This window comes from Lynx rufus, unplaced genomic scaffold, assembly GCF_022079265.1.
Source record: "Lynx rufus isolate CCGP_SWC_20201006 ecotype Redwood Valley unplaced genomic scaffold, mLynRuf1.p SCAF_1, whole genome shotgun sequence".
Taxonomy (NCBI): Eukaryota; Metazoa; Chordata; class Mammalia; order Carnivora; family Felidae; genus Lynx; species Lynx rufus.
The window spans coordinates 98703515-98728551 of NW_025814823.1; the positions used below are offsets into that span (position 1 = coordinate 98703515).

At 38.9% G+C, this 25037-nt stretch overlaps 1 protein-coding gene across 1 annotated transcript in view; it reads left to right on the plus strand.

The window, feature by feature from the left end:
• The first annotated feature begins 648 nt into the window (after positions 1-648).
• Positions 649-25037, plus strand: part of PRR16 (proline rich 16) — a 203588-nt gene continuing 179199 nt past the window's right edge. Inside the window, exon 1 of the mRNA XM_047093227.1 lies at positions 649-807. Coding sequence (XP_046949183.1) covers positions 649-807 — 159 coding nt within the window. The remainder of the gene's footprint in view (positions 808-25037) is intronic.

The following is a 25037-nucleotide window of genomic DNA, read 5'->3' on the forward strand; positions in this document are numbered from 1 at the left end:
GGTCCTCGATAAACACTTACTGTCGCTTTACTGCCCCTAAACGCAACTCCTGGCCCTACGGGGGGACGGGGGGGGGCGTTCTTTCCATTTTGTCCTAAAGTGTGGTGGGGAACCAGGGCTCTGCTAGCGGGGGAGAAGGAAGGAAGCCGGCTAGGTGTGAGAAGACCCCCCCCCCCCCCCAGTCGGCTGCGGAGACGAGGGCATTTCAGGATGACGGCCAGGGCCGGGCAGGGCGCGGACTTGTGTCCCTGCTCGCGGACGCCCGCGTGCCGGGCGAGAGCTCCCGGAGCGCCGGGCCGCGGGGACTGCAGCTGACGGCCCGGGGCGCGGCGGCCGGGCGGCCGTCTCCGCGGGCGGGGAGCGAGCGCGTGTGTGCGCGAGAGCGGCGGGCGGCGGCGGGAGGAGGCGCAGGCGCGCTGCTCGCCCGTCTGCAGCCCCGCGCCCAGCGCCGCGTCTCGGGGAGTTGATGGCAGCACCACGGTGCGGCCGCCCTGCCGAGCGCCGAGCGCAGCCACCCGCCGCTGCCCGGGGAGCGTCCAAGATGCGGGGGGCTCGTGGCGGCAGCGGCCGCAGCAGCGCCAGGGACGGGGGCGCGCAGCAGCCTCCGCTCGCCCGCCTGTGCTGACCTGCCTCGCCTGCCCCCAGAGAATGTCAGCCAAGTCCAAGGGGACCCCCTCCTCGTCCTGTCCAGCCGAGGGACCGCCGGCAGCCTCCAAAACCAAGGTGAAGGAACAGATCAAGATCATCGTGGAGGATCTGGAATTAGTACTGGGCGACCTGAAGGACGTGGCCAAGGAACTTAAGGAGGTGAGAGGCGCGGGGGTGGGGAAGGAGTTCGTCACCTTTCGCCCCCTCGGGGTTCCGGTCCGGTTCTCAGTGGGGACCGCCAGATTTCTTAACTCCTAGCAAACTATAGAAGGACGCCTGCAGACGGACTTTCCTTGCTCCGGCGACTCCTGAAAAGAGTTGCTGCACTTTTTTTTTTTTTTTTTTTCCTTTTTAATCAGGAAGAAATCAACTAGTGTTTTTTTTAATCGATGGACCTGGGATCGTGGGAAGGGCGAACGCGTGCGTGTCTCTGTATCTGTGCGTGTATTGTCGGGGAAGGGGGGGCTCACTGGGGGTGTGTCGACAGAGGAAGAAATGAGCAGCCCGGCCGGAGCGTGCAAAATGCTCCTGTCCTGCCCTCTTGCTCCCCCAGAGTCCTTTGGCAAGTCGCTCCTTGCCTGGCAGCCTCCCCAAGCCGGGGCTGGAGGGGCGCCGGGTTCCGGGCCCTGGGCCAGGCCGGGGAGGGCAGCCTGGGGGAAGCTAGGCTCTGCCTCCCCTCCCCGCCTCCAGAGCTGCGCTGGGTGGAAGGCGACCGGGGCTGCAGGCAGGGCAGCCCAGACTTGGGGATGGAGACGGGGGTCTGGGACTTTCTCACTTTCGCAGTTCCTGAAGCATCCCCTGCCCTCCTAACGTCGCTCCCCGTAACTCCGGGCCTTCCCGCCACCCCACCTCCTGCGTTGCTCCCATCTTGTAGCCGCTTGGCTTTGAACCGGGGGAGCGGGGCGCGTGGGTGAGCGTGTGCGCGTGTGTGGTGTGTGTGCACCGGGGTCCTGCCACTTGGCGTCCTGGCTCTCGCCAACCGGACTGTTTGGGTTCTTTCCCGCTGCCCCTTCACCCTCACCCTCTGTTCCACTTCTGGCCTCCCACCCCTATCCCCTGTGATCAGGATTGAAAGCAGCCGGGGAGGTGTCGGGGCTGAGGCTGCGTAACTCCGGCGGCTGCTCCAGGCGAGGGGGGTGGGGGGAGGGGTGGGGTCGCCCGCGAGCCCGGCCGGGCGGCAGCTGGTGGCTTCGCGGAGCTGGTGGCCGAGTCCCAGTCCGCTGTTCATCTCCCTAAGGACGTCTGGTGCGGTTCTCGGTCCGGGCGTCCGCACCCGCAGTTGTGCCAGAGCTCAGACTGTAACTTCTAAGGTGGTGGCCGCGGCGGGAAGGGAAGGAGTGGGGCAGACGCGAGGTCCAAAATTGTATTCCTGTTCATGAGGCCAAGTGGGAGGAGACTGAGGGTTGTTTGGATGTCTGGCCTCCAGAGATTAACCTCCTGCATCCAATTTCCAATCCAAACGTGAGGAAAGAGACCCTCCCCTCTCCCCCACAGCCCAACTCCCTTTCTCCCCCGATTTCCCATTACCTCTAGGAACTGAACTCCGCGCGTCACCGAATGAAAATCTGTTAAAATGGCCCATTCATTGGCAGGGTTCGGTTTGCCGGTGGCACATGCCATTTCTGTAGGTTGTTCCATAAAGCATAATTGCCACTGAGGTCCTGAGAGTGGAGATTGATACAGATGATCGGTGCAAGGATCTAACTTGTTCGTGTTTGCAGGGCTTTTCTGGGATCATTGCTTCACAACTGGTTGACAGATGGCGAGGTTATGCATTGACATTCAAGTCTAAAGATGCTGTTCGTTTCTTTGTTATTCTTTTATTTGACGTCTTTGGCAGGCTGTGTTTTCATCTGAAACATTATGGCGTTTTAAAAAATGAACAAATTTGGGCATGTTCCTTTTGGCAAAATTTTGTAGTAGTTGAGGTTTCTACGGTAGGAAGTGTGGGAAACCTTTATCAGCAAAGTCATGTGTTTACTGTCAAGGCAGGAGGCTGGAATTAAGAAAAAAGGCAGTCAAAAGTCTGCATTTATGGGAACATGCTTCCTTATGTTACGATGTGTCACTCCACTGTCTATTTTAGACAGAATAAATAAAGAGGAACTGCACATGGGCCTGGTTCTGCTTTGCCTCATTATTCTATAGGCTTTTGGAGACCAGATAGATCTACATTGAAACTTTTAACCTTCCTAAGACTCTTGATTAGAATCCCAAAGAAGGAAATCAGAAAATTTGTGGGTCTCTCTTTCCCTCTTTCTGTGTCTTCATTTATTTGAGGCTTTATAAGGGAAAAAAAAAAAAACAAAAACAGGTCGTTTATTAAGAGTATGGGAAAACGTAAATAATGTACAACCAAGTAAATGAAAGGATCTATCTTCCAGACAGATCCAGAAATAAAATTTTGACTTAATGCTTTGGAATCTTTGATTGGCTGCCAGGGCCTTTTGTGTAAAAATCTTACCCTGAGAGTGAAATTTATGAATGATAAATGATGTCGTGGGATTGTTAATTACTTCTGTGAGGCTATCATCATCCTAGGTTTACGCACGGAGTTGTATATGCTAAGGCTGAATCTCAGAACATTGGTCATTTATGTAATGTGAATGATAGTTATTTTGAGAACAAATATTTATAGGGCATGTTTAACCTATGACATCTTGCAGTTGTCCAGCATTTATCTTTTGAAGATAATACTGCACATGTGATTGAACATATCTTTGATGTAGTTTTGTATGGAGGAGTAACTTAAAACTGTAAAATTGCAAACCTCGTTGGTCTCTAGATCTGTGACTTGTAAACATGAATTTCACTGTTCATCATTGGTTAGATTCAGTATTCTGGCAGTTTATCATTGGTATATATTGAACAAAAACTGTTATATTTAGAATCTAATTCTTTTATTGTCAATGGTATGCCTTTATGCCATACTCTATCTTGACATAAATTAGCCATGAGTTCTTATTAACTCGGAACAGAAATTAGAAATAAAAAAAGTGATTATGACTAGATCACTTTACCAGTCACCATATGGTATTTGTTTTTCTTTTCTGCTTTTTCTATTCTAAAAGGCAATATTCTTTTTTGAATATTCCATTTTTATTCTTACATAAACTCTGCACCCATAATACTGGACCTGTGTTGGAGGTTATTTTGAAATTGCTTTTCTTTTCAGAAGTTTTCTGGACTTGAGTCATTTGAAAATTCAGGTATTGGAGTAGGTTCGAACATAGTAGTGACTGCTTGAAACACGTTACTAATTAGGACAAAACTATGATGAGTGTCTTCTATGATTAGTTATTTACTGATCATTGCTTCATCATTTATAATTGGATTATATCTTGGAAGAAAAGGAACAGGATTTCTGGAAACTCTAAGGGCAGTTTTATTCTACCCTCGGTATTCAGTAAAATCTTAAATGATTTTCAGAAATAATGAGGATCTTTTGATCTTCTATAGTATAATGGAAAAGCCTTATGCATAATTCAGTGTATTTACTGAGTACCTACTATGTGCCAAGTACTGTCTTATCTTTTCATGGCTACCAAGAAGAAGAATTTATAGTTTCTGGTCTCAGTGACCTCAAAACATCAGTTTGGGATGCATTTTAACTGTCTTTGAACATCACTAGTGTAAAAAGGCATTATTACTGCTTTTAGTGGTCACTCTCACTCTGATCTAATGGGCTTGAGAATAAAAAGCAGAATTGAGAATAAGAATTAGTGTGTGTAGATTTATACAATGATATTTGCTGTGTACTTAGTAATGTAGCAAGACTTTGGTGAAGAATGTCAAAGCTTAAAAAGGATGATAAGACAGAATTTTAAGGACCTTACAATTTATTCAGATTGTCATGATTGACACAAATGGATCAATGCCACATACAGGAGATCACCTATCCAAGTCTTGAAACTGGATGTATTGAGTTTTTCATGAGGGATTAATCCTTTGGGTGGATGAAGAGTCAAAACAGAAGATTTTAGATCTTTGAGATGTGGTTACAATTTGAATAAGTAGAGAGGAGAAGAAATTAACAGGAAATAGCATTAGGATACAATATTAATTCATGATGCTTTTTTCTACACATTGGAAAAAAAGAAAATAGTGGTGAAACTGGAGTTTTAGGGATAAAATTAGCCATCATTGGTTTATTAGGTGTGGGCATATACTTTTTTTATATTAAGAAAAATAGAAAAACTACTTTTTAAAAATAGTTGTCAAATAATCTGACATCTTTGGGTATCTCTTTGCCTATTATTTTATGAAGATCTCACTGGTAAATTGTTTTGCATCAAATACTGTTGTTAATATGGTATCACAGATCTTGTTAGAAAGACACTGAAATACGTAGTAAAGAACCTTTTGATTTGGAAACAAAATTCGTTGCTGCTTTAGCTATATTCTCATTTAGTTTAGACTCATTATAATTTTGCACTTTTTTGCCGTGTTTCACTTTATAATGTGAAGTAATAAGGCTGCTAATAGGTTGAATATATGCATATGTTACATATTTGTTTAATGAGTATAATTTATTAAATTTAAATATTTGATAAATATGATTATATATGTGTATTTAGATACACACATTATATATATACATATATACATATGTATACATATATAATTTATCTATTTATCTATTTATTTATTGCTAAGCCTTTTAAGCAGATATGTCTCTCATAGAGAACCCAGTTAAGATGAGTTATTCTTTCTGCACCCTGGAATCACTTAGTGACTGGACTACTTAGGTGGGAAGCTATGTCAGTAGTGTGACTGTGGACTGGAAAGCACTCATGATTTTTCTTATGGGGTCATAAAGAGAAATAAATTAAACTTAAGTTTAATTTTGAAAAGTTTGGAACCCCACTGGAAACGGTCCATTTGGACACTGAGGGAAACAGAATTGACAGAATTAACAATTACCTGCAAAATATTTTTGTTCTTTGGGGTACCTGGGTGGCTCAGTCGGTTAAGTACTCGACTTCAGTTCAGGTCATGATCTCCTGGTCTGTGGGTTTGAGCCCAGCGTCGGGCTCTGTGCTGACAGCTAGGAGCCTGGAGCCTACTTCAGATTCTGTCTCCCTCTCTCTTTCCTCTCCATCCCTGCTTGTGCTCTGTCTCTCTGTGTCTCTCAAAAATAAACACTAAAAAAAATTTTAAATATTTTGGTTTTTAAATGTTTTCCTCTTTTCAGATGGCTTATTCACATCAAGTTCTGTAGTTTATTGCTCTAGGAAATCCTACCAAATATTTTTTGGTTAATAAGTCCATGCATGTAAAATTCATTACTAGAACAAATTATAGAGAATGATCTCTGGAATATTTTCCAAGTTCCAAAGTTGTGAATGAATGAAATTTCACAGTTCAATCAATTGTACCAATAACTATACTTTTACGACACTATGCAACAGTCCGACTCCTTAAACTCAAGTATATTTACAAAATGCTAAAATGTTTTTTTTTTTATTTTTCTTGTCTTAAGCATGATGGCTTAGCATGTTACTGGAAGAACGAATGGTTCTGAGAAAATAAAGATAACCAATAACCATGTTTCACTGTCTCTATTTTCTATGCATTAAAACCATTCAACACTCAAGGAATTAGCTGATAAGAAACTCAAGCAACCTTAAACCAATAAATAGATAATGTGCCTTCAGGCAATAGTGAACTAAATAGATAATAAAACCAATGCAATAGGTTTCATGTTTACCTGGATTATGTTTTTTTACCTTTGCTGTTTTGAGGATCTCAGGTATTTAAATCAAAATGTAGCAAAAGAGATAGAATTGCAAGTTTGAGTAAAACATATTTTATCAAACAAATTAAACTACAGATCCTTCTATGGAACTAGTTCATGAAAAATTTCGTGGGCAATTTTTGGGAATTAGAGGGCTCGAATTCTAATAGGCGCTAATTCAGTGCTGTTTGAAATGTGTGTAACCTACCTCATGCCGAAAATAGATTAGTAAACAACAAACAGTACTTTTTTTCTTTTAAAAAAGCTTAAAATTTATTTATGTATTTTATTAAGACTTTGTGGGGTTTTTTTTAATCCAACTTAGGCTCACAGCAAAGTTGAGGTGAAGGCACAGATTTCTGGATACCTCCTGCCTCCACACAATGCATTGTGTCCCCCATTATCAACATCCCCCACTGGAGTGGTGAATTTCTTAACAACTGATGAAGCTCTACTGACACATCATAATCACCCAAAGTCCACAGTTCATAACATGGCTCTTTCTTGGTGGTGTGCAACTTTGGGTTTGGAAAAATGCATAATGACGCGTATCCATCTTATGGTATCATACAGAGTATTTTTATGGCCCTAAAAATGTTCCGTGCTCTACTTATGCATCCCTCCCTTAAACCCAACCCCATGGGTACTTTGTTTTAAAGAACTAATTTCATTTGTTTTTCTCATTTCAGAAGCAATAGAGTATATGAATATCATAGAAAGTTTGGAAAAAACTAAAAATTACACAGAAAATTAAAATTATCTTTAATGTCAAATAGAAATAGATATGTTAAACATTTTGCTATATTTCCTTTCAGTCGTTTTGTATGCATATTTTTAACATAGATGAAGTCATAAATTATGAAATTTTATGCAGCGATATTTTTTGCTTTCTTAAGGAGTATTAGATCATAATGATTATATAGATCTGCTCTAAGCTACTGTATAAATCCTCTAATGTTGGACATTCTATCAATTTATGAATTTTTGTGATTGTTAAATATCACTAAAAATTTTTAAACTGCTTTGGCAATGAAAACTGCTAAGAGCTAGATTTTTACTCTCCACCTTAGTACTCTTTAAGTATATTTAGTTATATTAAATCTTCTAATACTCAAAACAGGCATATGAGAAAGGTACTACCGTTACGCCATTTTACAGATAAGAAAACAGAGGCCAGAGATAAGTCACTTGCCCAAGGTCACTTGGGAGACTTCACTGCCAGGCATTTTAGTGCTAGAGCCCCGACATTTAACCACTAAGCTCTATGACTTTTCCTAATTTGTTGTTGTTGTTGTTGTTGTTGTTGTTTACATTTTCTTAGAAGTCAAGAGTGTAAAAGTGTTTGAGCTTTTGATCCATATTAACAGTTTTCCGGGGAATTTTTACAAATTTTTACTCCCAGCAGCACTATATATAGACATTGTTTCTTTTCTTCTTTCTTTAGGTAAAATTAACATACAACGTTATATTAGTGCCAGATATACAATGTAATGATTCAACAGTTCTGTAAGTTTCTCAGTGCTCATCAAGATAAATTTACTCTTAATCCCCTTCATCTATCTCACCTATCCCCTCACCCCTCTCCCCTCTGGCAACCACTGTGTATTTAAAGAGTGTGTTCTTTTGTTTGTCTTATTTGCTTTCTTTGTTTTTTCTTCTGTTTCTTAAATTCCACCTATGTGCAAAATCATACGGTATTTGTCTTTCTCTGACTTTTCACTTAGCATTATGGACCTCCAGGTCCGTCCATCTTGCAAAAGATTTCATTCTTTTTACGGCTGAATAGTATTCCACAGCATATATATCCCACATCTTCCTTATCCACTCATCTATCGGACACTGCTTTTTTATTTTTTATTTTTTTTTTTTAATTTTTTTTTCAACGTTTATTTATTTTTGGGACAGAGAGAGACAGAGCATAAACGGGGGAGGGGCAGAGAGAGAGGGAGACACAGAATCGGAAACAGGCTCCAGGCTCCGAGCCATCAGCCCAGAGCCTGACGCGGGGCTCGAACTCACGGACCGCGAGATCGTGACCTGGCTGAAGTCGGACGCTTAACCGACTGCGCCACCCAGGCGCCCCTGGACACTGCTTTTTTAAATTTTATGTGAAGCTAATAAATCTTTTTATTTTTGTTTTGTAGTTAATTATTAATTTGTGGTAATAGTCATTGGTTTTGTGACTTGGCACTCAATTTTGGGCACCAGTCTCAAGTCAGAATTAACAGTGAGTTGATTAGACCTTGAAATTTGCATCATCCAAATAAATATGTGCTGCAGAATTAATCTTGGCTATTTAGTATTAAAAAATGTTGATAAAATACTACTTAGTTTTTTTTATATTATGACAGCAAATAAAGGAGCAACTAATACGGGAGCTTACTGATATATAGTATTGTGTGCTGCTGTTTCAAATTAATTGGAAAACTTTTATTTTCTTTTGATGCTATCAAACGGTCTCAGAAGGGATGCAGTATCCTTAAGTTTTCTGAGATGTTTGGAGTTTCATAGCATTCTGCTATGACTGATGAAGAGAAAAGCTTGTTTAACTCTCTACCAGACATAAACTTATTGACCCGACTAAAAGGTCACGTGTATTTTTATAATTAGATTTCTCATGTTATTTTTGGTGATGTCGATTGTAAGCCACCCCTCCTCCCATGTACATAAGGGATACAAGAAATAACCTTATTCTAAAATCTTGTTTTTTTACCAATATAATATTAATAGAAATGTTTTCATTTTATGCAAAGTTAGTTCATTAGGAAGAACTGCTTTAAGCTAAAATTCCCTGTAAGATCTGGGAACCTAGAGTAAGTGCTTCTTTGGCACTAAGTGCTAGAAAGTAACATTAATTAAAAGGAGGAAATAGACATATCTAGGTAATGTCCCAGCAAAGCACACTCACAAGGTGGCCTGTCAACTCAGGACAGATGTAGCTTTACATGGCATTTTTATTTTTGAGAATGAAAGAAGATGCAGATTCTAAAGGAAGTGAGCTTCTAGACCCCGCTCTAGGTACAAACATTGCCAATTTGAAGACAGAACTTATATTTATGATTTTTGTCTTCTCTCTTGCTGCTTTGCAAATGCTACTTCAAATTGGCATTTGGGATAAATGCTTACTTGTAGAATAATTGAAGTGAGCCAAATTACATACCTGTGCCCAATGAGTCAGTTATTACCGTGTTTGGCACACTATAAACAGATTCTCAGCTACAGATAATGTGCGCCATACTTGCTTAGAGAAAACAAATTTAATGATTTCCAACAGGTTCCCTTCTCTAGTACTACACAAAAGCTAACAGGTATGTTGGCCTTTATTTGCCTCTTGCCTAGTATCAAATCTTATCCTAAGATTTCCAACTGTATTCATGCTGTGGAAAAATAACAAGTTAATATCTATATCTATCTATCTATCTATCTATAGATATAGATATATATCAAACTAATTACCTTGTATCAGTGATTCTTAATTTTTCCTCCCATATAACAGAGCCCTTTGAAAGTTTGACAAAATCATGGATATTTCTCCTGGAACAAAAGCTCACAAGAAAATAAGGTTTCACAGATACTGAGGGAATCTTGGGTAGGTGAGAACAACTCTGGTGATGAGACAAAACAAATGATTGCTTGTGTGTTTTGTTTTCATTTTTAATTTTCAGGTAGTTACTTGAAACCCAGCTCCGTAATTTTCAAGATCAAAAGTCCTGGGTATATAAAAAGAAAACAAAAGAAATACTGATGGCTGTAATCTGATGGTTTTTGTGACAGGGAACAAATGGGTAGTTTATCCACAATTTACTTCAGATACACACACACACACACACTTCACTACTCTCCCCAGAGTATAGAAAGCTTATGTGTCTAAAGGTTATGTGACAGATATATCATATGCAGGACAAAATGTTTCCAGAACTTATTGTAAATTAAGCGTATTCTCTTAAAACTGGTCCCAAAAAAGTATTTTTTCCTTTCCTGCATGACATTATTTCATGAAGTAAGAAAGATTTATTGAATACTTGGTTTATGTAAGACACTATGCTGTAGACGATGAAGCATACAATCATGAATAAGCTTAAGGGACTGCACCTGAAGAAGGTCATCTATCATAGGGAACCACCTCTTCCAGTGTGAAAGAAGGCTCTCTAAAGCAATGTGGAATGTATAAAGGGCCATAATGTTAATTCTAGAATGAAGAATGATGGGAGAAACATTCATGTCACTTACCATTTTAATTGATTTCTTTCTACTTAGGACACTGCTTAGTAAAATGTGTGGTAACTCCTGTAATGATACCTAGTAATTTGGGGATATGAGCACAAGCCTTTCCAATTCATACATTTGTCGCTTGGTTATTCCACGTTAGAACAGTATTCTTGGATATGATGTTAATATATTATAACATCTCAATTCACATTACAAACACCAGAAATCTCTTTGTGAGACAAATCTCTCCCAGTGTTCTCCATTGCCAAGTAAACATGTATGTGGTTGGAAACAATCAGCAGCCAGTTATTGTTCTCTGTAAAATTTGTTAAAATAAATCATTAATATTTTACATACATTGGGGCAACCAAACTTATGTTAGTATATAATTTAAACATTTTAATTAAATTTCAGTAAAACAGCTAAAAACTGTGACCATGGCTGAAAAAGCTATCTGGGTAACCATTTCTTTTTTACTTTTGATGATAGTGATAAAACAATAATTGAAAACAACTTGTGATTTTTTTATTAAACAAAATTGTTAATGTTTGTTTTTGAGAGAGGGAAAGAGAGAGAGAGAGAGAGAGAGAGAGAGCGAGCTAGCTAATGGGGGAGGGGCAGACAGAGAGGGAGACACAGAATCTAAAGCAGGCTCCAGGCTCTGAGCTGTCAGCACAGAGCCCAATGAAGGCCTTGAAGTCACGAACCATGAGATGATGACCTAAGCCGAAGTTGGGCACTCAACTGATGGAGCCACCCAGGTGTCCCAGAAAATAACTTGTGATCTTAAAACTTAAGTATCAGCAATAAGTTTATTCCATTATATAGAATAAAGTTTAAATTTTATTATCCTTTGATTGGATAGCTGGATGTTTTTGACAAATATTTGGAATTACGTTTTTTTTTTTTTAAATAATAGAAAATTTCTGAGGCTCTGTCATACAGGGAGGGTAACATCATGTAGACAGGGAAGTTCTCAGCCAGACCAGTTGATTTCATATTGCTCTGCTGTGCAGTATTGGACATGTTTCTTAATGTCACTCTGACTTCATTTCCTCTTTAAAACAGCAATGGTAATGATAATATTACCTACATTAAAGACTCGGTATAGAGATTGAAAAACTAATTATACATAAATCACTTTATTAAAACAGTTCTCATGAATACAGTGAGCACTGTATATGTATCTATAATTATTGTTACTATTCCTTGAATTTGTCTGAGCCTCTTTATCCATTTACTCAACAAACACTTGTTTGGAACCTACTGTATGCCAGGCACTTTTCTTGTTGCTGGGGATATAGTGACAAAATTCCTTCATGGAGCATACACAGAGGTTGGGGAGGGCATGAGGAAGACAGACCAACATAATTGTCAAGCCACGTCAAATACTCAAAATCCACAAGTCCTGTAAAACAAGAGAAGATTATAATGGGAAGAGCAGTCACAGAGACGAGGTACAGTTTTAAATAGGATGGTCCAGAATAAGCCTGGCTGAGAAACACACATGACGATGTCAGAGGAAAAGCTTGAAGGTGAAGGAATATCCTGTGTGTATATGTAGGGGAGCCCTTCTCCAGGTGGGGGGAACTGCAGTCCCAGGGCCTCACGGGAAGCATGTGTGCCGGGTATTTGCTGAAGAACAAGGACTCCACTGTGTCAGGAGCGTATGTGCAGGCATCAGAGGGACACAGGGCAACATGTCTAAGGATTAATACTCTTGTTGGAGTCCGATGGGGGCTTTGTAGTTTTGATCAGAAGAGTGACTGGATCTGATCTATTTTCATGTTTTCCTCTTTACCTTTAATCTCTAGTTCAGGCTTCCTCAAACAAGGCTTTATTGACATTTGGGGCATAAAATTCTCTGGTGTTGAAGGCTGTCCTATGCATCGTAGGATATTTAGTAGCACCTCTGGCCTCTACTAACTAGATGCAACCAAACATGTCCGTGTGAGAACTAAAGATGTTCCTAGACTTTCCAAATGTCTCTTGAGGAGGTGGAGGAGGAGTCATTGTGGTTGAGAATGATTGCTTTAGCTCTGCCTTCTTATTCCCTGTTACTTAATATTGCTTTTTATTTATTTATGCTCTTACTTGGTGTTTATCCTTCAAGCATTGGGACTTTGTGTTTCTTTCCTATCTTGTATTCTCTTTCTCATCTTTTTAATGAACCATTATCTCTGGGTTTTTTTTTCCCTAAATTTACTTGATTCTTTTTTCCTTCCCTGAACTTACTTTTATTTATTTATTTATTTTTATAAAGTTTATTTATTTTGAGAGAGAGGGTATGAACAGGGGAGGGGCAGAGAGAGAATCTCAAGCAGACCCCCCACCGTCAGCATGGAGCCTGATGTGGGGCTCAAACCAATGAACTGTAAGATCATGACCTGAGCTGAAACCAAGAGTCAGACACTTAACCAACTGAACCACCCAGGCGCCCCTCACTGAACCTACTTTTAAAAGGCACATTCTCATTTCCATTCATCACTTCCCCTTATCTCATTTTCCATTCTTCACAAAGAAAAATTAACCTGATGAATTTGAAGCAATTGAACGGCATGTCTATTTTACAATTTGGGGAAAGGAAGAGAGACTCAGAAGGGACAATGGCAGTGGCCAAGGCTAAGTGCTCCTATTCTTGCCACTCATAGTTCCTGAGCAAGGTCAATAGCAACCTTGACTGGAAGGAGGGGCTCTTCACCTCAACTGTCAATGTGTTTAGACTTCTGCTGCCTGTTCCACTTCTATAGAAATAGGAGAGGTTTGAATGGTGTCTCAGCTCTGGGGTATAGCACGGGTTACAGAATAAATACGGTGATGGTGATGATGATGATGGTGATGATGGTGAAGGAGGAGAAGGAAGAGAAGGAGGAGAATGAGAAGAACAAGAACAAGAACGTGACTGACATCTGTTCAGGTACCAGGAGCTGTTCTGAGTTAATTCATTGAATCACCCTCATTAGTTAACCTGTGAGGCTATTACAAGGTTATTATGAGGTTGCTCTATGTATGGAGAAGCTGAGACAGAGAGGTTCACTCATGGAGAGCAAATGGTGGAGTTGGACTTTGAATATTTCTCCCTTTAAACCATCGTCCATCATCAGCTCCTCACTTTCCAGCAGGAACACAATTTCTCTTCTGTGATCGGGTTTTTAACTTCAGTATCATCTCTTTTTCCTTTCCTTCCTCCTCTCCCTTCTCTACTTCATCTCTTGCTTTCCACTTTCTTGTTCTTCCCTTCTGTCTCCTCCTCTTCGCTTCCACATTTTTTTGTTCCCTTCTTTTTCCTTTGGTTTCTGACCAACTTCTTTGCTATAACCCAAGGTCTTACTCATTTATTCATCAGTTTTCTTTGAATGCCTACTCTAAGCAAGGCAATGGAAATAACATAGTAAGCAACGTATGCATGACCCCTCCCATGTGGAACTTACATGTTAGTGGGGGGCCGTCATTTCAAATGAAGACAGAACTAATATTTATTAAGGAGCATCAAGGGCACAGAGAGAAAAGTACATGATGCAACAAGAGCATAACATCACTGATGAATCTTGTATATTTTTGCTAAACAGGGGATTTCACATTGGCTGCTGCCTTCCTTCCCACGGCCACCTCTCTAATCCCTTTGTGGTAAACTTCATGGATGATGTTTTAATAGCCCTACCACTAACCTCTCTCCTTTGTTCTCTGCCAATTCATCCTCTAAACACAGGCGAGATTAATCTTCTTAATGTGCTGCTTTCTTCGGGCCACTCCCCTGCTTAAAAGATCGTACACTATCCTCCTGATACTTAAAATGTCAAATGAACAAACCCAGCCTCCCAGCTTGACATCAGGGTCCCATGTTTCCTATTTGGCTTTATCTCTGGCTTCCCTTCAGTGAGTAACTGGGAGACCATCCCTGACAATCATGACACCATCTCAATTTTTTACCGGACTTGCATTCTATAGTCTTCATGTTTCGAGTCACTGTGTCACTGCTTTGCATCTGCTGGTGTTGTTAACGACTCTTCCTTATTTGTGCCTTTTTCAAAAGATCTAGTAATTTTTTTCTCTTTTAATTACTAACCATGTCATTTTCAGTAAAGCATTTTTAGGGGCATCTGGGTGGCTCAGTCAGTTAAGTGTCTGATTTCAGCCCAGGTCATGATCTCACGTTGTGGGTTTGAGCCCTGCATTGGACTCTGTGCTGACAGCTCAGAGCCTGGAGCCTGCTTCAGATTCTGTCTCTCTCTCACTCTCTGCCATTCCCCCTCATCTCAAAAATAAATAAAAATTAAAAATATTTTTAAATTAAAAAAACATTTTTAAAGTCTCACTCTTGTCTGTTGAGGAATTTGAACTTGAGGGTCCATTTCCCAGTAATACTTATTAAAGGTGTTGAGGGTTGAAAGCCAGTCATTCCACATATGCAGGAGAGCCTGCTTCTGATTATCTACTCAAGAAAATCATTAAGAATCTTCCACATCTCTTCTATACCTTCACTTTTTCACTCTGGTCCAGAGGATTCCCCTCGGCATACAAATGAAAATAAAGATGATAGTACAATCCTTTCCTGACCTGACTCGCCCTGAAAATTACCATCCTAATTCCTAGTTCCCCTTTACAAAACCTGAGGAGTCTTCTCTTCTTACTATCACCTCTTTGTCTAAACTCAGGCTGTTATTGTCTAAATTCAGGCTGATCAGTCATATGCTGTAACCACTGGACCACACCTGCCTCTATCTAGGTTGTCAGTGAATCCTCATTTAATCATACTTGATTTCGAATCCTCACTTTATTTAATCTATTGGCAGCATTTGACAGTCTCTTTTTTTTTTAAACTTTTTTTTTTTAACATTTATTTATTTTTGGGATAGAGAGAGACAGAGCATGAACGGGGGAGGGGCAGAGAGAGAGGGAGACACAGAATCGGAAACAGGCTCCAGGCTCTGAGCCATCAGCCCAGAGCCTGACGCGGGGCTCGAACTCACGGACCGCGAGATCGTGACCTGGCTGAAGTCGGACGCTTAACCGACTGCGCCACCCAGGCGCCCGGACAGTCTCCTTAATATTCTGTCTTCACTTGGCTTGAAGAATGCTATGCTTTTCTCACCTGATTTTCCTTTTTCTGTTACCTTTACTTATTCCTCCTCTCAGATATCTGAATACAAATTTTGATCCTCTTTTGAAAAACAAACAAAAAAAACTATTTACAGTCTTCTTCTTGGTGTTTGTATTCACTCTTGTGGTTAAATTCCATGTACAGGTCCATGATTTCCAAATTCGTATTCCAAATTCCTGAAGCAATAGCTGTCATGTGAGCTGTGCTCATTTAGCAAATTAATGAATAACTGGATCCCTTCAGACTCTTTTTCCATCAAAGTTCTCACAGACCCAACCATTCCCTTTACTTTCCACTGCATATCTACTAGTTCCAAAGAAGCGAGTTTATAGTAGATGCTTATTAAACAACTTCTGCATGGATTTTTTCATCTTCCAATTACATGTGCTTATAGTTTGTAGGTTGGCTGGAGGGAGCTTTTGTTTCCCCTCCTTTGATTTCAGAATCTACTTAACCACACTAAATGCATCTCATTCAACTCAACCCACATTCTTAACTTTTGAAATGAACAAAGGACATCCCAGTAATAGCACATACAGTGAATGCTTACTTTGTGTGAGGCAGGCTATTAAAAAAAATGTTTTTTAAGTTTCTTTATTTAGAGGGGGGTAGGGAGGGACAGAGAAGAGAGAGAATCCCAAGTAGGTTCCACACTGTCAGTGCGGAGCCTGACATGGGGCTCAATCCCACAAACCGTGACATCATGACCTGAGCCAAAATCAAGAGTTGGATGCTTAACTTACTGAGCCACCCAGGTACCCCGAGTGTTAAAAAAATATTAATTCCTCAAGTCTTCATGCTTCTAACCACCCAACCTTTGGTTCCATGTTATCCCTCCCAAACGGAAACTCTGGAGACACCTTGTCTCTATAAAACCCTAAATGAAGTGTAACCTCTGGGCTTCACCACCAGATAAAAGTCTGGCTCTGATTTGAAAGTGCCCATTATTCCCTTAGGCTCAGAGATGTCATTTTAAACTCTTTGAAGTGCTTCAGATATAATTCTGCTCTCTTCTAAAAGAATATGTAGATTAAAATGAGAAAGTATGTCTACTTTTTACAGCATTCACTGTGTTTTGCTGCTTTTTGAATATTGTATACCTTTCTTCCCAAGAGGGATTTATAAATTTTAAATTAACTGGAAAATGACATCGAAAAAGGGATAATTGATACTGTTTAAAAACATTTTAATCATTCCACCATGTCCATAAGAAATAACCCAGCAGTTTGTTGCAAAGACCCAATATTATGTAAAACACCCAAGAACTAGGTAATATCAGTATTTGGCTTCTTCTTCTTCTTTTTCTTTTATGTACTCCCTCTAGTGTTCAAAAGTATGAGTACTTAAAATTAGCCTATTGAGATACTGAAGGATGCACATTAATGTAGAAACAGGGCCTTCTTAACGTTGTTGTTGTTGTTGTTGTTGTTGTTGTTGTTGTTGTTTTGTGCAGGAGGTTATATTGTCCAGTTACTGAACTTTCAGTGTATTATATAAAAAACATATTCCCTCTTCCACTTTCCTGTGGCGATCTGGTCTTGTCTGTTTTTTCACGTGTGTATTTTCAGTCCATCTGCTTCAGTGAAGGGAGAATATTGAACTTCTTGGATTCCATCTTTAAAGACAAGACCATATTGAAAAATTGTCTTCAATTTTAAAACTAAACTCTAGGTTTCAGTTGGGCAATTTGGATATGAACAGAAACCTTTTCACATGCTAAATACAAAGTGAAAAAGAAAACCTATATGAACTAGAGAAATGTGTTTGTACATAGAAATTAAAATATTTAAATAGTTGACATCAGATTTCTTTAATATATTGAAATATTATGTAAATGCAATGGTTTTACACTACCTTAAGAAATAACCACAATATCCCTAGGAGTAACAAATGAGTGAAAAGAAGTGATATATATTATTGTCATTTACTATAAAATATTAATGATTTCTTAACACATATAGAAAATAAGATAATTAAATTATTACTATTTGTCAAGTTTTAAAAATAAGAGACTCTTGTTTGAAGTTAATTTTTTTTTCAATTTTTATTTTAATGTTTTTATTTATTTTTGAGACAGAGAGAGACAGAGCATGAGCAGGGGAGGGGCAAAAAGAGAGGGAGACAGAATCCGAAGCAGGCTTCAGACACTGAGCTGTCAGCACAGAGCCCAACACGGGGCTCAAACCCACGGACTGTGAGATTATGACCTGAGCTGAAGTCGGACGCTCAACTGACTGAGCCACCCAGGTGCCTCTGAAGTTAATCTTTCTAAATTACGTATAATTATGTCACTTATATTTGGTTAACGCCCTCCAGTCATTAAAGTACTTTGATACCTACTATTTCAGTTACTCATCATCATATGATATAAAAAATAGACTAAGTTACTTTTAGTGACTCTAGAGATACTGTTTTCTGTCTACTCTGTGGAATTTATGTTCAATACTTGAGCCTTATTCATACCAGGCTATCTTGTATGCCCTCAAGGACTTAACTTTTTTTTTTTTTTTAATACGTAGAATATCATGGCACAACATACCTCTTTGGGGTTGTTTCATTACAGACAGTGTGCACCACGTTGAGAGCTTAACATCTCCTTCCTGAAGTCACAAATACTTATAATGTCTAATGAATTCCATTGCTCACCAGTAAGTAGCCTTTTAGGTTACCTGGGTTCTCATAGTCTCCGTATTGAATACTGGGTTGGCCAATAACACTTCTAGGGTATTTTTTCGTAGGGGTTGGGGGGAGGGATAGTTATCAAAAAACTGTCCAAATTCTTATCCATAATGCCTTTATTTTTGTCATTTCACTAAAAAGTGGTCATATCTTGTATAGTGATTATTTATTTATTACCAAACACAGTAAACTCCTATGTTGTCATATTTAGCTCTTTCTTAGATTTGAAATGTTTCTGGGGTGCCTGGGTGGCTCGGTTGATTAAGTATCCTACTTCAGCTCAGGTCATGATCTCATGGTTTGTGAGTTCAAGCCCTGTGTCCGGCTTTGTGCTGACAGCTCAGAGCCTGGAGCCTGCTTGGGAGTCTGTGCCTCCCTCTTTCTCTGTCTATCCCCTGCTCGTGCTCTGTCACTCTCTGTCTCTCAAAATTAAATATAAACGTTAAAATTAAAAACAATTTGAAATGTTTCTAACAATATGATATTATTATTAGTTCTTGATCTTGTGACTTCTTTCCTCAGGAAAATTAATAAAGAAAAAGAAATTTAATGAAGAATTGATACCTGAACATAGTTGCGTAGTTGCATAGAGAAAAGAAAAACAGAGCAAGGGTTATCATTCAATGGAAAATATAACAAAAAACTTGTGATGTTTAGAGTTACGTAATTATTGTTATAATATTTAGTGAACTTGAAGGTAGACTGTTATTACTAAGTTGACACAGAATGATGATTGTTTTAAATTATGAAGAAATCTAAACCAGTTGGGTATTTTTTAGTCATAAAATTGGATCTCATTTGCAATTATAATACGAAATTGTCTTATTTCATGCTATTACTAACAGTAAAGATATGAGGGCTGATTGAATTCATGTCTTCAAATTCCTCCTCTAAGCCACCCTGTATAGTACTCCTCAACTTAACATTGATCTCAAGTATGTTTCAGCCATAAAGTACATAGAAGACACCACTTTAGCTGACTTACTTCCCTTTGTTATTTGTTAATTTTCAAGATACTTTAAACACACTTTACCAGCCTTTTAAAATATATCATTATAGGGGCGCCTGGGTGGCTCAGTTGTTTGGGCGTCCGACTTCGGCTCAGGTCATGATCTCGCGGTCCGTGAGTTCCAGCCCCGCGTCGGGCTCTGTGCTGATGGCTCAGAGCCTGGAGCCTGTTTCAGATTCTGTGTCTCCCTCTCTCTCTGACCCTCCCCCATTCATGCTCTTTCTCTGTCTCAAAAATAAATAAACGTTAAAAATGAATGAATAAATAAATAAATAAATAAATAAATAAATAAAATATATCATTATAGATACTTTCCATTATTAGTATAGGAGAAGTATTTAGTACATATGTATGCATGATAACATTGTGTAGGAAGTCTTTGGGAGACTGTTTTTTGAAAGTAGAGTTAAAAATGTTAATACAGGGGCGCCTGGGTGGCGCAGTCGGTTAAGCGTCCGACTTCAGCCAGGTCACGATCTCTTGGTCCGTGAGTTTGAGCCCCGCGTCAGGCTCTGGGCTGATGGCTCAGAGCCTGGAGCCTGTTTCCGATTCTGTGTCTCCCTCTCTCTCTGCCCCTCCCCTGTTCATGCTCTGTCTCTCTCTGTCCCAAAAATAAATAAACGTTGAAAAAAAAATTAAAAAATGTTAATACATTAATATTTTCCCTATAAATTATAGAAAGCATATTAATTTTATAATGTAGGTAGGAAGTGATGCATTAACATTGCTGGGAATATAATTAAAAAATAAGATGGTTCTGTAAATTTAAGAAAAGCTTTTTAATAGAAGTGTTACTTCCATGCACAGAATTTGGCTGGGGAAAAAAGGAATTAAAATTTTGTATTCTTACGCAATTAAGTGAAATTTATACCAGTTTGCCTCGAATATTTCTTTTCCAAAATAAATTTTGAAATAGTCTAATGATTATTCAAATAGGTTTTCCTACTCAAATAGGTTTTCATTACTAAAGAGAACAAAGAAATATCCATATTTGATTTAATATCTGATCTGTCATTCTAACAAAAAAGTGAGTAATGGCTCATTTTTTTGTGTATTGCTGTAACTGCCATAATTTTAGTATATTTTAAAATGAAATTTAGCAAGGGAACAGAAATTAGATATAATTATCTAATAAGAAAATTGCCATCCTTTTTTTAATGAGCAGATTCTCCACCAGGCATTTTCTTCTTTACAATACAGATGTATGCTCTATGAGAGTAAGGGCCTTGTATGGATTTTATATTACTTTACTTTATTGGTTTAAAAGAGCAGCTCCTATCAGGTAGTAGCCTAGCAAAGTATATTTAATGAATACCTATAAAAGTAAAGTGTAATAACAGTTGTTTCTTGATAAGTATATAGAGCTATAAAGAGTGAATAAGGAATTTTCAGTATCTGAACATCTATAATTTAAGTCTAATATCAAGTCTCTTTGCATTGCTGTATTTCAGAATCCAGCTATTGTATTGGCTAAGGTAGGCCAGATTATACTGCAATAATAAATGAACCCTGAAATATAGGTGTAACTCAACAAAAGTTTATTTGTCCAATACACTGTGCTCTCCTATGCAAGTTTAGTTTGGAATCTGATCCAAAGAGTCGCTCAGGGACCCAGGATCTTGTGTTCCTGCTATGTCAGCGCATGGTTCCCAGGCAAAAAATAATGCAAGGAGAATATATTGCATTTAATCTGCAAGTGACACAGATTGCCTATGCGTACAGAATCATAGTAACAACCTAAATTAAAGGAAGTGAACTCTTCTCATAAACCCATGTTGAAGAAAATCAGTTGGGATTTGATGAACCCATTGTTGTCTTGGCCACTAGACTCTTTCCAGATTCTTGTGTTTCAGAATAAGGTTTATGGAATGCTCATTTCATTGGATAGGTTTTACACACACACACACACACACACACACACACACACACATTCTTATATACACGGAGAATTTGTCAAACTCAATAAATTTGGCATTATTTCCTAAACTTATTGGAGTGAAGATTCTGCTTTTTGGGAGACCATCTGTCAGAATTAGTATTCCATGGCACAATTTGAGAAAACCCTCTTCTTGATCAAATAGGTTGAATAAATCACAAAATATGTCATAAAATAAGAAAGCTCATTTAATGGATCTTTAGCCTAGAGTAAATTTGTGGACACATCACTTGTGAGTGTATCTGTCAATAAAACCTAAATAGAAAAATAATGCACCATTTAGCTTATTGTGAAAGCAACTTTCTGACCATCTCAAGTGTCAGAGCACAACCACGGATCTGAAAATAAGAGAGAAAAGAAATGTAGGTCATGGACTTACGTGATTCTTAATTACTTTGTGTAGAGATCATGCACTGAAACGAAGTTTTTTTTTTTTATTCCAGTCAATTCCAGCTTCCTCTTGGTTGGCACAAAATATTAACATGAGATTGTTTTCAGTCCATAGCAAGTTATAGCTACCAAATTAGAAAGTTGCAGGTTTTCTTTTTCCTCCAGAGACTTGTAAACTGGCAGCAGTGTGAAACAAAAGCATCACAACCAACAATTAGGAAAAACCCAGAAGGCCCATTAAAAAGCAAGCAAACGCACAACGATGACTAACCATATTTTTAGTAGGAGAGGATATCTCTCTATTCCACAATTATTCAAGTTCTCCAAATAAAGTTAAATTACCAGTAGCATGCTCTGTTTTGAAAAGACAGGCAAATACATAAAACACTCTAAATGATTGCCATTTCAAGTACTGAAAGTAAAAAATAAGTAAGTTTCATTCCTTAAAACTGTAAGCTTCAGAAATAAGAGATGTTCAGAATGTATCTTTGCTTCTGTCGATGTAAATTAGAAGACAGTGCTATAATGCTGTTTTGAATTTATAGAATAAAATGTGTCATATAGATTTTTATTTCTCATTTTCTCTCTTAATAACATGGCAGTTATGCACTTCTAATTTGCAGTTACAGTGAAATCTTAATTAACTTGCTAAACTGTTACATTTTAGTATAATTTTTAGCCCATTTAGAAGAGTAGATTTTAAAATGTTTCTCTATGTCTTGTGTAATAATTGCACTTTTGTATCAATTTGCATCACATTTTTCCTTAAATTGTTTTCCCATAGTTCCCGAAAAAGTATCAAGATAAATAGTGATTATCCTCACTTTGAGGCATTTTCTTTGTAAAAAAATTACAAAAGGACTGTACATATAATTAGGTATACTTTTCATCATATGTTTGTTGGAAATGCATTTTGGATGATGGCAAATGCCATCATAAAGCAGGCATTAATAGGATTATTTACGAGCTTGTAACATCTGCTGTATGTACCTGCTGTGGATTTCCTGAAGTACTATTAAATGAAAGCAATGATGTATCATGCAAAGTATAGACCAACTGCAGTGAAATTGTTCACCATGAGTTACTAGTGAATCTTTTGCATACGTTGGTGTAAACTATGTCTGGATTTAGTATTTAATGTTTTCTACTGTCATATTGAATTTAGCGTGATAAGTGACTTGAAAAGAGTGGAAAATGACTAGGTCCAATGATTAATTTTCTTGGAAATCTCTTAGTTTGAAAATGCCTTAGAAATACTTTACCTTAGGAGTGCCTAGGTGGCTCAGTTGGTTAAACCTCTGACTCTTGATTTCAGCTCAGGTCATGATCTCATGGGTTCCTGAGTTTGAGTCCCTTGTTGGATTCTCTGCTGACATCATGGAGCCTACTTGGGATTGTCTGTCTCCTTCCCTCTCTGCTCTTCCCCCACTTATGTTCTCTCTCTCTCTCTCTCTCTCTCTCTCTCTCTCAAAAATAAATAAGTGACCACTAAAAAAAGAAATATTGTACCTTAATCATTTTTTTCTTTTCTATATATTTTTTAAGTTTATTATTTATTTTGAGAGAGAGAGAGAGAGAGAGTGCATTTGGCAAGCCAGCACGAGTAGGGCAGGGCCAGAGAGAGAGGGAGAGAGAGGGAATCCCAAGTGAGCTCCACACTGATAGTGCAGAGCCCGACTCGGGGCTCGAACCCCTGAACTATGAGTTGATTGCTCAACAAACTGAGCCACCCAGGGGACACTCTTCTTGCATATTCTATATTAGAAACAAGATCTAAGGGCACACACTTTTTATTTTTATTTTTATTTTTATTCATTTTCTTTCTTTAGACTATCTACTGTATAAGGTAATGGTGTTTCTTTCAAGATCAGAAAGCCTTGATCGCAAAATCCCTTAGGAACATCTGATTCCAATCAGTGAGTTGGAAAGACAAATTACCAGAGTACATGGGACTACAAAAAGTGAAAATGGAGTCAACAAATAATAGCATTCAGTCTCTTTATTCAGCTTTATTTTCAATTCCTATGTGGAAAACACACAGTGTTCAGTTTTCAAACTTTAAGTTTTGGAACCATTGCTGGTTTTGGTTTGTTGGGTTTTTAGTTGAAATAAACACACGAAAACCTACTGATCATGTGAAGACCACTTGGTACCTTAACTGTTACCCTTTTTCCTTATGTGTTGTTCTTCCAAAGTCTTAGGTAAGTGACATTTTTAAAAATCTAAAATGCGTTTACTGTGATGATTTCCCACTCTTGATTCAGGGTGCTTGTAGTGCCCCTTCTGAAGGAGCATCCTTCTGTGAGCCTTGCTTTGCCTCCTGTAAGTTGGCAGAGAGCAGTGGCGCAGTGAATACACAAAACTACACATCGCTAGTGACGGTTGTGACTTTATAGCGTCCTGGGCATTTCATACCGTGATGCAGAAATTGATGCTCCACTAGGTGCTGCTTCTTGTGTTTCCTCTTTCTTTCTTTCTCTCTTTCTCTCTCTCTTTCTTTCTTTCTTTCTTTCTTTCTTTCTTTCTTTCTTTCTTTCATTTTTTAAATTTTAAAAATTGTTTTAATTTTTATTTTTTTAATATGAAATTTGTTGTCACATTGGTTTCCATACAACACCCAGTGCTCATCCCAACAGGTGCCCTCCTCAGTGCCCATCACCTACCCTCCCCGCCCTCCCATTCCCCATCAACCCTCGGTTTATTCTCAGTTTTTAAGAGTCTCTTATGGTTTGGCTCTCTCTATATATAATGTTTTTTTTTTTCCTTCCCCTCCTGCATGGTCTTCTGTTAAGTTTCTCAGGATCCACATTAAGAGTGAAAACATATGGTATCTGTCTTTCTCTCTATGACTTATTTCACTTAGCATAACACTCTCTTTTTTTGAAAAAAAAGTTTTTTAATGTTTATTTATTCTTGAGACAGAGACAGCATATGAGCAGGGGAGGGGCAGAGAGAGAGGAAGACACAAAAACTGAAGCAGGCTCCAGGCTCTGAACTGTCAACACAGAGCCCGAAGCAGGGCTCGAACTCACAAACCATGAGATCATAACCTGAGCCAAAGTTGGATACTTAACCGACTGAGCCAGGCACCCCTTGTGTTTCCTCTTATCCTCTTTTAGAGAAGAATGGAGGAAGTCCTTCTCAAGAGTATATTCTTTTTTAAAAATGTTTATTTATTTTTGAGAGAGAATGTACACAAGCAGGAGAGGGGCAGAGAGAGGGACACCACAGAGGCCAATGTGGGGCTCAAACTCATGAACCATGAGATCATGACCTGAGCCAGCCAGATGCTTAACCGACTAAGCCACCCAGGCTCCCCTTGAGAGAA